Source organism: Pangasianodon hypophthalmus, chromosome 3, assembly GCF_027358585.1.
Source record: "Pangasianodon hypophthalmus isolate fPanHyp1 chromosome 3, fPanHyp1.pri, whole genome shotgun sequence".
Taxonomy (NCBI): domain Eukaryota; kingdom Metazoa; phylum Chordata; class Actinopteri; order Siluriformes; family Pangasiidae; genus Pangasianodon; species Pangasianodon hypophthalmus.
The window spans coordinates 29,688,764-29,703,267 of record NC_069712.1 but is presented as its reverse complement, the minus strand read 5'-3'; the positions used below and the strand labels follow the sequence as shown (position 1 = coordinate 29,703,267).

Sequence of the window (14,504 nt, the reverse complement as noted above, 5' to 3'; positions counted from 1 at the left end):
CCAAAAACAGAACAACTCCAGAAAAAAGCTGTTCTATTCTTCACGAGACTTGAGATTGGGGTGGATGTTCACCCTTTAACAGAACTGAGCATACTGCCAAAGCTACACAGGCATGGTTCAAGAATAACTACTAGCTCATTCAAAGCCAGACCTGAATCAGACTGAGAATCTGTGGCTGTTCACCAATGGTTTCCATCCTATCTGAACGAGCTTGAGCAATTTTGCCAAAAAGAATGTGCAGAAATATCAGGATCTAAATGTGCAAAGCTGATAGAGACATATCCCAGAAGACTTACTGCTGTATTTGCTGCTAAAGGTGGTTCTACCAAGTATTGGCCCTGAAGGGTGGCAGCAAAATAACATTTGAGTCACAATAAAAAAATACTTTGTGTCGTTAAATGTTGGACATTGTGTAAACCAGATGGTAACAATCCAAATTAAGACCATTTCAGTTCCAGGCTGTAACACTACAAAATAGGGAAAAGTTCAGAGGGAATGAATACTTACACAAGGCATAAAGCTTGTATTTCTATTAAAAGTGTTTGGTCTCTGTACAGTGTTGTAGGTGCTTAACTACTGAAAAACTGCTTTCTATTCTGGGAATATAATCTTCAATCACGGATTACTGGTTTAATCTTCTATTGAGGATTATTGATTCATTTTAGAGGAATATTACATTTTCTAAAGCATCCAGACATTTCTGATCTGACTGTCTAATCTGTTACAATGGGCCGTATGCAGAGTTGATGAACATGTAGTGTTCTGAAGGTTGTGTGTGGCACAGTTATTCACTATTCTGACTCTGAAATGAAGTGCTTTTTCTTTGGGTGATATTCACTCAGGTGAGGAGCTACAGTAAGTCCAGTGCTAGTAATGCATCAATACATGGACATGTGTTTTCGGGACTCGTTGATTAAACCTACTCAGTATTAACAATCAGGGCCATCATGGTCCGTTTTTTTCTTGCTGCTGAGGTGTATCAGGTGTATCATTATTTGTATCTTGATATTTTCACAGTTTGCAGTGTGCTTTGATTTGATAATCTTGAAATACATGCAGATCACTGTCATTTTGTGTCACATAGTATCAAGATGTATCAAGTATCAGATGCTGATATTAGAGCATATATAGTATGTGTGTTGTTGTTGTTGTTTCTCTTTTGGCTGCTCCCGTTAGGGGTCGCCACAGCGGATCATTGGTCCGCGTATTTGATTTGGCACAGTTTTTAGGCCGGATGTCATTCCTGATGCAACCCTCCCCAGTTTTATCCAGGCTTGGGACCAGCACTGAGAGCATACTGTTGCACACAACCCCAGTGGCTGGGGTCGGTTCTCTGGCCGGGAATCGAACCCGGGCCACAGCGGTGAGAGCACCGTGGCCTAACCACTAGTCCTGCAGGTAGTACATATATAACTACAAATATAGGTAAATGTGCAGGGTATCTGATCAATACCCATTACCAGTACTGGTGTCGATGCATCCCTAGTTGGAACACCAATATTTCATCCTGAAATGTATTATTTGACCATAAAACCTATGTAACGAGATTTAAAGCCAATGTTTGTAAATATACAAATACAGCATTCGAAAAGAATTAATAGTATGAATTGGCTGTCGACGGCATGTTAGCCAAAGCAAGGTTAGCAAATAGCCCAAATAAAACCTTTTCCATGTCACGTTGGTAAAATATACATATATATATATATATATATATATATATATATATTTGTGTCTTGTTAAAGTAGAGAAGTATGCTATTGGTAGATTTTTCTTCACTTTTTTCTGTTTATCAGCAAAAAAAATTTGCCACAGCACCACACAAAGAGTTTTTTTAGACTAGCCAGGAAAGAGCTTTCCTGCATTGTCAGCATCGGACTGAAGTTTTGTTTTTTTTTTAATCTTGAAAGACAGGCAAAGAAAGAGAAAAACAAGAAGAGGGTGACAAAAAGTATCATAGGCAAAGCAGAGGGGAAATAAGAGGAAGATGTGGGAAGTGACAGACTTGGAAAACAGAAGGATGACTGCTAGAGAGCAAAAAGTGAAAGAAAGAGTGTCAGAAAGCAGGCCCAGTGAAAGAACACAGGAGTGAGTAAGAGAGAAAGAGAATATAGGGCAGTAGGGGAGAAAAGGAGTGTGACACCAAAAAAAGGAAGCTGAGTGATGGATCTTAATGATGAAAGGGAAAATGTGTGGGAAAAAATTGAGCAGACTGATTCAAGTGTATATGTGTGTGTGTGTGTGTGTGTGTGTGTGTGTCTCCTTTGAGGGGTGTCTTCTGAGAGTGTTGTTAATGCAGCACAAGCTCTGATCGATCTGCTCTCTGCTCGGCCCGTGCTATTCCCTGGACTCCTATTATAAACAAACATTTGTTCAGCCTATTTATTCACTCACAGCCACACTCAATAGCCAGCAAGCAAAGAAGGAAGGGAAAAAAGAAGGAAAGAAAGAGGCGTGTATGTCTGGACTTTCTTTTCCAATAGGTCACATGGCAACCCGATAACCCTATTTCAGTAGAATTGAAAAAAATTAACGTGTGTGTGTTTTCTCCAACTTTCAGGCGATATCAATGGCTATATTTAGAAATTTATATTTATATCGCAGCCGCTTCACTTCTCATCACATCGATATCTGTATTTGTGTGTGTGTGTGAACTGATTCCCTCTGACAGTCTTTTAAGAGAAATAAATATGAATACATTATTCAGAACAGAACAGAATCAGATGAGAGGTCAGATATGAAGTCCATATGACAAAGAAAGACCAAATTCATTTCCATAAATAATGAGTTTACCATAATGCATTTATTCATCCTTAGTAACTGCCTGGTCAGGGTTGCAGTGGTTTAAATTAGAGCTACTAAGAGCTACTAATTTGTTAGAAAATGTTATGGACAGGCACAACTGTATGAGCAAAATAAAAAACGGTCCTGTGAACACCTCTATTTAAAAAATTTAAAAAAAAAAAAAAAAACATGCCCACTTCATATTTAAATCTGAGAGATATGAATATTTGACACGTTCCAGATACAGGCATTGTGTTACACCCTTAGTTTCTAAGCATGTACATGTGTGAGCCTCTGTATGTTACCTGGTGCACGCTGATCCAATAGCCGATGACTTTGTCCGTAGTGTTTGGTTCTTTCTGCGTCCACTGCAAGTTATAGGAGTAGTTGCTGCCCTTCAGGATGCGGATGGGGTTTGGCGTGTCAAAGTAAAATTCGGCAGTGTATGGTCGAGCTGGGGTGGGTTTGGAAAAGAAAAACAAAAACATTAAATCACTGTAGGAATGATATCCAATTAATAATTACTTCTGCCAGGAAACACAATCCTACTCTTAAAGATAACACAGGACTTTATTTCCCCAAACTCTAATTTGAGTTACTGTACAGATATCAGTCCTTTTTTTCAGGGCAAATATGACTGACTTGAGGTTGGTTATAGCAATGGAAAGTGCATTCTGGATTAAAAATGGGTCAAATTTTAACATTTCTAATTTCAAATAAAAATTAGAGAACTTCTGGAAGGATGAGTACGATGTCAAAAGCATCAATGTTGCCATAATTCCCTGCATGTCTACGCAGGTACCAGGGGCATCAAGACATTAATGTTACGTTCCATTTTTCACACCAACATCAGATTATTAGACTGTTAACTTTCTCAAGGCATGTTACTATGGACTTTTATCAACGCGAGCACAGCAGCACCACCAATGGTCATAAGTAAAGACTACAGATACTGTAATAGTATGAAGAGGCAAGGCTGGGGCTGATTTCCTTCTAGCTCATACTGTAGATTCATGCCTTAAAGTGCTTGTAAGGCAGTTGTTTTATTTTACTACGATATATAACATTTTAAATGGTCTAGTATCTTGTCTGGAACATATGACAAATATTTACGTCAAGATCACATTTACAGTATTTCTCACAGTACACTGGCATTCTGCCAGAGATCAGTATAAACAATTGAATTATTTTATCACCGCAAATCTGTTATAAGATTAGTCAGGACACTGTTGGGTTTCTGTACATAGAGTATCGTGACTCTGTGTTTAGCTGCTGGTGAGCAGGGCAATGGGAAAGGGGAGGGGTGTGAGCCCCCTGCTGGACAAATAATTCACACCTCTCCACAATAACATTGGTACAGAGATGAAACAGACAGCACAACTAAAGTTTTTTTGACAGTGAAACTCTGTATACAACTGCCACAATAAAATTATAACATTTAAACCTAGTAGGCTGGGTAAAAATACATAATACTTATTTAAAACTACAAATTCTTAAAGCCCTGAGTGTTTACTTTCATATGAGGCATTAACCACTACTGTGGAGTGTGACATCTCAAATAAATTCAGTGCTGAACACAGGCACCTCCAAAACAGGCGGAAATCTTTTGTCCTCTGGTAAAAAGAGTTAAACAGCAAATCATTTACACAGCAGCAAATTTCATGTGCTTTACTCAGTCTGTTATTGAAGACGTTGAAGAAGCTGCACAAAATGTGAGTAATTTATCATTTGACCATTTTAAGTCAACATAAACTTTTACACTAAACAATGTAAGCGTATATTTCTTCAAACATTCAAATCAAAACAGTCACAATAACTGAAAGAATCAATTAAATGTAGGTACAGTTAGTCTCCAAATGCAACCAGACAAATATTTAAAACATGAAGCGTTTTAAGAGGCGCTTGTGATCAAATGTACCAGCACTGTGATATACGCTCACCGGCCATTTTATTAGGAACTGCTGTACACCTGCTCATTCAGGCAATTATCCAATCAGCCAATCATTCGGCAGCTGCACAATGCATAAAATCATGCAGACACAGATCAGGAGCTTCAATTAACAAGTGGCCGGATGGGTTTGAGCTGACAGGATGGACACGGTAACTCAAATAATCACTCTTTACAACAGTGGTGAGCAGAAAAGCATCTTAGAACGCTCAACACACTGGACCATGGATGGGTTCCAACAGCAGAAGACCACATTGGGTTCCACTCCTGTCAGCCAAGAACAGGAATCTGAGGCTTCAGTGGGGAAAGTCTCACTGAAACTGGACAGATGAAGATATTAAATACAGAGCCTGGTCACTGGAATGTCACAAGAGCATTACATATGCCAAAAGCCATAGCAGTTGATTATGTTTAATCGATTGGGAAAGTGAAAAAAATGTGATCAGTGTTATTAACAGTGCTTCCCCAGTTAAATATAAGTTGAAGAATTTTTTAAATTCTCCTGAAGTGTAGCTTTTTTAAATAGATTGTTCAAGTTTTCTGAGCAAGAACCTCAATATTCTCTTCTAACTCCCACCATGAAATGTAATATTTAGACTCAACCTTTAGGAACACCGTGACTATACAAGATCACTGCTTAAATTAATACTGTGGCGAATAATATCGTGCCTAAATTAAATGACTGGATGTGGACTGACACACAGCAAATGTTACAATATGGGTCATGTCCCAATTATACTGCAGGCGGCATGCCGGAAAATTCAAAGAAGTCAAATTAAACCAATGCAGTACGAGCACACACGCTTGCACACACACACACACACAGACACACGCTGTCTGTTGTGTTCAGCGAATCTTTGAAGATGTCCTCTAGTCTGTAAAAAACTAATCTCGAGCTCATTTCACCAGCCGCTGCATGTGAACACGGACGGGTCAGTGAGCAATTTATTCCTAAGAAGACGGCTATAACAGAATGTGCCTTTAACAGAGAAAACAATGTGGCTTGTATCACTGTATCTGGTTCGCAGAGGGGGGAAAATGGATTGTTACAGCTTGTAATCTTGAGAGCAAAAAAAATATCACTGAGGTTTTTTTTTATTATTATTTTTGAGAGAGAGAGAATAGCTGTAGCTCTGAGAAGGTGGTTAGATGGAACTAGATGATAGCAATAGCACGCTTTTAGTTGCCACACTGAGAAAGATGTCTCGCTGAGTCGGAGATAAGCTTTTTCGCTTTATAAGAGAAAATCCTACAAGTGGGCAAAGGTCGTTTAGCACCTCTGCTAATATCATATGGGTGCTCGCTACTGTTCTGCTCCATTAGGAGTTTCCTTCTGAAAGTACAACATACTGAGTTTTCCCAAGCCAAAAAATTATTTTCAACCAAAGAATAACCGGTTTTCAACACATTTCTGTAGAAATGTTACACACTTTCTCTGTACTACACACTTTTTCTGTAGCGCTGAGACCATTGCTACAAGACGTTCATGCTGTTCCTAAATAACCAGGACACCCTACATGAAATTAAATATCTATACAGTTTTATTCATATAGCACTTTTAACAACAGAAATTGTCACAAAGCGGCTTTACAGACATCAGGACTTAAATGCATAATGTGCAAACCAGAGGCAACAGTAGTGAGGAAACATGTCTATTGTTAAAAACATCACAGAAATAAAACTGAATTGAAATGGAATTGACTTTTTTAAACTAAAAAGTAGTGTATATTCAGCCATTGGACTACAGTGTTATAGGAAATATTGTCATACCATATGGATAATATTACTAAAGGAAACAAAGTTAGAAACTAAACAGTCAGTAAGCTTGAAACTCCTGACTGCTGGACGGCTTTATAAACACAAAATGTATAAGCGAGCTACAATACACAGACAGTGTTACCACTATATTTGAACCAGTCATAAAAATGACTAATTACAGCCTGTACAAAATGTGATATCTTCTCTACAGCGTAATGAGACGTGTCTCTGTAATAATGTGAGATTCATGTGAAACATGTTCTGTTTAACGAGTTTCAATATCAAGAATGTGAAAACACTCTCTGCAGTAGTAATATTACCGCCTTGTGCACTTTAATTTCGTTCATTAGACATGAGTGTGGGTGTGTGTGTGGGTAAGAGCTTTGTTTATGTGTGTGCATGAGAGGACTATATGTGTGTGTGTATGAGAGCAGTATGTAGATGTGTGAGATAGATGTGTGTGTATGTGTGAGATATGTGTGTGTGACAGATGTATGTGTGAACGCTGACAGTGCACCTGTGCTCCTGCTTCCACTACACAGTATCTAAAATTGTGGATGTTTTACTTCATTTCGTTTAAGAGACTTTCCGTTCGTTTGATGGATGAATAAAGCACGGGAAATGCGCTTAGCTGAGCAAAAGCTGCCTACATGTAAAGCTTTCATAGACGACGCAGAGGTTTATATTGACCTGGTCATATGGAAATTGTGCGGCGGTTTGGGAAAATCCACTGGATGTCACTGGGGCTGAAAAAACAGCTACAAGTCTGGTTTTGACTAAAGTTTTTATGCCAATAATACGCATGATCTTAAAAAAAGCGAACTGATTTTCACAAAACAAAGTGAAATGTTATTATTTTGTCTACTTTATAACTGTTTTGTCTGAAGAGGTGATGGCAGGAGCTAGCAAAGTTTTAAAATGTTTAAATGACCTAATAAAAAGACATCACTAACAAGAAATCTAGCCGACAGAACTGACTGAATGAATCCACCATTATTTCCCCTTCTGATGTTAGCGTGAAGAGAGATCAGTCCAGTGAAGAGACGATGATGAGGCTCGTGGTTAAATGACTTGATAAGCAAAGCGATAAATCATTTCAATTGTAAACTTCATGTATATTTGGGAATAATTTTGTTCTTCCCTACATAGGTTAGGTTATATATGTACAGTTAGGACCAACAACTTTCAGTGGAACTGGAATTTATATCTATAAATGGAATTTAACGATGGAGGTAATCAGATTTTAAAATGATACAACTTTACTTCTGGTTGAGATATATGTACAGGTACAGATATTTTTCAGTTCAGGAAAATGTGTAGGTTTCAAATCAAGATATTGTTCTGAACAATGTAGACCATATGAAGGATTTTCCCAGGTTTCCAAAATTAACAAGGTGCTTTTGTGTTCATTTGCATCGCCATTAAGCTAAACGCTGTTCAATTGTGCTGTGTTGGTCACTCTGCCTCTCTAAATCACCAACTCTGGCTGAAAATGAATAATTTGTCATGTTGTTCCAGTGTGAACACAACGCGACTGCCAAAATTGGTAACAGTTCAACAAGCCATGTTCTCTTCATACAAAATTACCCATCATAAAGTAAAACAGTACTGAAAGAAACGTTTCCAACACCAAACTTCGCCATGTTTTATTTTCACTGACATGCCTGCCATCAAGAGGATTCTCAAACCTGACAATGGGTTCATGTATAGTTTCATATTCTTTACACTCCTAATAACAAAAATTATATATATATATATATATATATATATATATATATATATATATATATATATATATATATATATATATACATACACTGTATATAATGAATTGGGTACCTGAGACGAGGAAGGTGCAAGTAGAGGTGCCGACCCCATTGCTGACTTTACACTCATACGTGCCATTGTTGGTGGGATCGAGTATGAAGCGGAGCTGTGGGACGTCTTGAGGGTCCACGGGAGGAGTGCGGATTGGAATCGTGTTCCGATACCAGCGTGCGCTGGCTATACGGTTCGGATTGGACTTGAGAACTATGCAGCGCAAGATGACAGACTTGTAGTTTGGAGAGCGGACATTCTGGAAGACCGGGTCCACCACAGCAGGGTCTGAGAATAAGAAAAGCAGAGGAAAAAAAATTGTGTAAACCTAGTTTGAAAAAGAGCTGCATCTCCTCTTTTCAATCCTTATTGTTTCAGCTTATTATTCAAGCATTTGCCTTAAAGCATTTTATAACGATGATGAAGTACTCCATAACTACAGCAAAACTAACAGGAAAGTTTCAAACTGAATCACAAATAAATAAATTCTGATTGGTCCGAAGGTGTTGATTAATTTTCTGTAAGCAGCAGCTCAGATGGTAGTTCCAGCAATATGCCTATTCTAATACCACATTGTATCTGTGGTAACAATTTATACAGGGATTTGTATGATGGACGTGCTACATAAACGGTTAAAAAACACACAGATTTGATATGGTGAAGTTTTCGATAAAGAGATTTATTTAGCATTTTGGAAGGATTCTCCAGTTGGGGTGCTTTGTAAGAGTCAGAGATAAGTTTTCCACCACAGGAAAGTCTTCATGATGGAATGGTGGTGTGGTTTCATGGTAAGTTACAGGGAAAAAACTGTTTATAGCTGCTATAACATTAGTGATAACAGGAACTAACTTGTTCCCCTCACGTTTCACAACATTAAATATAACTATAACTGGATAAAAAAAACATGGTGTGTCATTAACTCTGTTTTGGATCAGACTGCATACCACTACCCGACACTAATTATTTTCCTATAATAACATTCCCCAGGTGTTTTATTTCTTACATATTTCAGTTTTATATCACCATTCCATTATATAACTCATTTTCTCGGTTTTTAATAGTTTTTAATAAAGTATTCTAGAGTTAGGTGAGTCAAATTTTGCTTTTGTTTTTTTGTAGCTTGTGAAATAAATGCAGTTCTTGACAAGGGGCATAATTTTGGTGTCTGGTGTAATTGCTCTTGTTCCTTTCATTGATGTGTAATTAACATGAAGGCCATCGAGTATATCGACGAGAAATGCTTCAATACTGTAATTGTACACAATTAAATTTTGCACACACTAGCGTTAGTGATTAATTACAGCCTGTTATATAAAATAACCACAGATAACGAAGAACTAAAACGTGAACTTGAACTAGATGAATTCAAGTCATCAAACGTACATAATTATTTTATAATGATGAAATGAACCAGGACCAAAGCTCCTCACACATTGATTCGCAAGCCCATGCTTCATTACAAATATGTTTACAAACTCCCAGAGATGTTCATATTTCCACACATAATCCTCGATGCATTCTCAGATGATCATTCACCAACTTGACTGCCAACTCTTACACTTGCTTCCCCCATAAACGCGATCCTCGTTTACAAGATGGCAAAGCCCCGTGTGGGTACCACCATGCTGGCAAACATTAAGTGGGAATGATGAGGTAAAGCCAACTGTCTCTGTGGGAAGTGTCTCCAATGCCAGAGGAGGAAGTTTGCAGGGAACGGCAGAGGCAGAGACGTCTCTTTCTTCAAATCCTGTCGGTTTTCATCCGAAACAGCCAATGAGTATGCTTACATATTTGCTTAGCTTTGACCTGGTGCAATAGAACGTGATTATACGGTTTGACGTGTATAGCAATTATTTCCTGTAATATATCCTAATTTGATTAAGAAACTGACAGGAACTATACTGGGACAGACTGGGTGTCTTGTTTATATAAACCCAGCCATTTTTCTCCCTCCGACCATTATTGCACAGCGCACAGGGCCGTATTTAGAGAGTGTACATTCTCAGAAATAAAGATACCAAGCTGTATTTTTCCTTGTTGGTGGTGTGGTACCATCAAGAGTACAACTTTGGACCTTTAACATGCATCTTTTACCTGGATAATACAATGTTAGGGTATTTCGTGTACTGTTAAAAATAATTTATGCTACATAGTTGAATCTTATGGACCACTGTTAACATTACACTTCACTGTAAAATGTAATAAAAGGTACATCACATGCACCTTCCCATATACTAAAGGTACCACACCAGCGACACGGAAAGGTACAGTTTGGTACCTTTATTTCTGAGAGTGCAGCAAGGATTTATTACCAAAATGCACAAATTTGTATTCAGACCTCAGACATAAGTGATATGAACATAAGCGCTATTCAGGAGTTATGTGTGAGTTACACAAGTGTGGTGGAGTTTGCATTAAAAAAAGGCATGTTTTGTTTACGGATGATTCTGACCTTGGACTTCAGTCTATTTCTCTTGCTCAGTATTGGTTCAAGCCAGTATTAAGTCCATCGTCATTGTCTGACAGGTTGATGTAACCACAATAGGTCATGCTGAATATTATGTTTTGGGCTGAAAATTCTATGACATTATTTCGACATAATATCTGGGTACTTCTAGACATTATGTCGTTACTTGAACTTCCGGGGATTTCCTGTGATGGTCTGCTATTTTCTTACAGGAAAAGACACAGTTAATAGTATAACCTTCTAACTACATCTACTCAGTTATGGATTAATTATAATAATCAATATGTATCATACAGAATATAAATTTGTCATGTTGGCATGGTTTATGACCTATCCAATAAAAAATATTTGTTTTTAATCTTTGTATTTTTTCTATGTTATTGTGTAAATAAGTAAAAATTCAAATGGTTAAAATGAGCTCTATGACCATTATAGAATTGTCATTTTAAGTGTTAGGAGTCAAAACCTTGACCATATCATAACCCATTTAAGTGAATTACCCATCATTAGATGTACATGTGTCACTAAAACAACATCTGGCTTACTTACTATCTTAGAAACCGCATATGCAATAATTATTATTATTGCTATAAGCTAATATTTAATAAAGTAGTCTTACTAATAGATTGTGGGGTTTGAAATGAGACGATATGTCAAGATAAGAGGGTAATAAGTTGAAATAATGAGATAAGTCAAAATACTGCCAGAAGTTTAGGATCAGAGCTTCTGTATGATGGCAATAAATTGTAAATACTGATAAACTTTTGAATTTAAGTCATAACTCTGAATATGGCCTATGTGTTAATATCATCACACAATAACTTCCATAAGCAGAGTCATGTGTGCAACAAACATGTTTCTGAAACACACTCATAAGGTTGCAGCACACAAACGTTAATCAACGTGGGAGTGGCTGAGTGGGGAAAAGGGAAAGAGAAAAGGAGTAGGAGTAAGAAGACGAAGAAGAGAAAGAAAGAGAGCGAGGGAAATATGTAAAAAGGAGATAGGAGATAAGCTAACGGAAAGGAGATGGTCATGGTAATTACAGAGCCGCCGCTTAAAAATGACAGTCTTTTAGTGAATCGTTCATTCAGAACAAGATAAAGCAAACAAAGGTAGAATGGAGGGAGCATGTCACCCATAATCATGGCGGATAAGAGGAAGTACGCAGCCTAGACTGGTTAAATCAGACATTACGATTACTGAGGAGTAAAGCACAGTCAAATAAGTTCAATTACATTACATTTAATTCGGACTGTACCGAGTACAATATTATTCACATTGTAATTTAAACATTTCAGGAAAAAGAGCTCGCAATAGGACAGGACTGGATGAGATCAATAGGATTGGAATGGATTGTGTAATGTATGTGCATGTGTGTGCTTATGTTTGGGCTTATGTGTGAAATTTACAGTATACTTGCAATGAGATACAGAAGCTCATGCCCATATCTGAAGAACAACGGTAATGCAGCGCTTATTGCAATCAGACAATCCATGCATAATGAATAAATCGTCTTGATGAAGGAGAATGTTTGCATCTAAGTGTTATGCATACATATATCTTCCATCTACACTGAAGCTTGTTTATGTAGCTCTAGTCTGGCTCCGACATCATGTGAGTTTTCCAAATTTATCTCAAACCCTTCTGTCTGTGCTCATTGTTGTGTATAATACTCACAGGGGATCAGTTCTGCAAGGCCACGTTCAATACATAACTTACATTATTAAGGCGTAGTACATCGCTTTGGCCTCATGAGAAAAGGACTGAAGAGCATTGAATGATACAGAGTTATCCTCAACGCTAATGAACTCTGAGCCTCTTTAGCTTGGGCTCTTAGGAAACACACTTTCAGCAGGCATCATAATGGACGCATTATTGAGAGTGTAAATGCATTAACGCATGAGCCGCTTCCAAAAGGCTGCATTTAAATACAATGATAATAGGCACCCGTTCGGAGTGTTTTAATGGAATATGTGTTTGTGTGTAGTTGTGTGTGTGTGTGTGTGTGTGTGTGCGCGTGTGTGTGTCTGGTTGTTGGACATGTCCCAAGGGAACTCGCTCAAAGCGCTGTGTTAAAGCCCTGATTAACAGCACTTTAGAACAAGCTTCATCAAACCAGATCTAATCACAGCTTTTACTGTGATAAAACTCTGGAGTCTTCATTGCTGTGGGTTTTTTTTAATGGCATTTTACATCTTGCCATCAATTTATGTAATAGGGTCCGTGTAAATCAGGGTAAGTAATGATTTTAGTCAAATTATAAAAGCCTGAAAATCCAGTACGAGTGGATGAAGGTGGGGGTGCTGGGTGGTTTTGGAAGTGAAGTTGCTCTATGAAGATATGTAGTACAGATTCAATGCACGCATTGTTGCAATTCAATATTTGAGAAAAAATACTGGGAAAAAAATCTAGTTCTATCATATCTTGCAATCCTGCCGAGATCATATTCATTAGAAGAAGTTGGATGGGCCACAAAAACATATTAAATGCTTGCTTTTTAAAACTTAAGGCCCAGTGTTATCATTATAATTTGATATAATGTTGTGAATACTCACACTCCACATTGAGCTGCACTTGTCCCAGCCTGCGTTTGATGTTGAGGCCGTTGTACGGTGCCGTTTGGCATCGGTAAGCCCCTGCCATATCTCGCGTGACATTGGTGAGACGCAGGCGTCCATCACGTGTTTCCATCATCCAGTCACCCGAAGGCATGGGCATGTCTTTGTTGGCCCGGGACCAGAGAACTGGGGGGCGAGGCTTACCCTCAACCAGGCACACCAGCTCTGCATTCCCACCTTCGCTCACATTGACCACACTTCCACCCACAGGTACGGTCAGGACTGGAGGAATTACTAAAAAAGTGGAACAAGAGGAAAAATGAGAGAGATAAATGTACAGATGGGCAACATCTGGACTCTAAACAAGCATATGAAAGCGCAATCAGCTTCTCCTTTAAATCATGGGAATATTTTCTTTACACAAGAGCACATAACCAAATCATTGGCATTATTTTATTTGACAACTCAAAACAGTGAATAAAATAACCTCCATCCTGAGCACACGTTCCAATTTCACGACCCCGATTTAGTATCTCATGGTATTGCCGGGATGTGATATTAAAAAAATATTGAATAAAATGCAAAATTATATCATGTGCTAGATCAAGTGCTATTTTACAAACTGATCAATAATCAGGGTGGAAACCAGACTTGAAAATTTGATCTGATAATTGCAACTAGGATGATTCTTGGAGCCATATACTAGCTATAATAATATACTGGAGTAGATTAGTAGATTAGATTTCAATTTTTATATTGTCCCTTGCTTTTATATTACATCATATGACATTTGGCAGCAAAGGAAAAAAAAAAACCACAACCAGCTCCCTTAGACCACATATTCTGTCCCCCCTGTTATTTAGTCCTTGTGTTTTTTAAGGTTTAGACACTACTTAAAAAAAAAAAAAAATGTGTTTCAACCTCGAAGGTGTGAACTACACACAGATAGTTTTATTAAGTTTTATTATAAGAAAAGTGAGTCATGCAATGATAAATTGCATATATATATATATATATATATATATATATATATATATATATATATATATATATATATATATATATATCATATATGTGTGTATGTGTGTGTATATATATATATATATACATATATATATATATACATACATACATACATACATATGACATATATGTGCAATTTATCATTGCA

General features: G+C 37.6%; 1 protein-coding gene across 1 annotated transcript in view; it reads right to left on the bottom strand.

Moving 5' to 3' along the window:
• The window catches only part of LOC113542066 (MAM domain-containing glycosylphosphatidylinositol anchor protein 1), a 192,474-nt gene that overhangs the window by 50,806 nt on the left and 127,164 nt on the right, over nucleotides 1-14,504 (bottom strand). The window contains exons 9-11 of the mRNA XM_026939340.3: nucleotides 13,331-13,627; nucleotides 8,327-8,593; nucleotides 3,087-3,235 (exon numbers count right to left, since the gene is read on the bottom strand). Of these exons, the coding sequence (XP_026795141.1) occupies nucleotides 3,087-3,235; nucleotides 8,327-8,593; nucleotides 13,331-13,627 (713 nt within the window). The remainder of the gene's footprint in view (nucleotides 1-3,086; nucleotides 3,236-8,326; nucleotides 8,594-13,330; nucleotides 13,628-14,504) is intronic.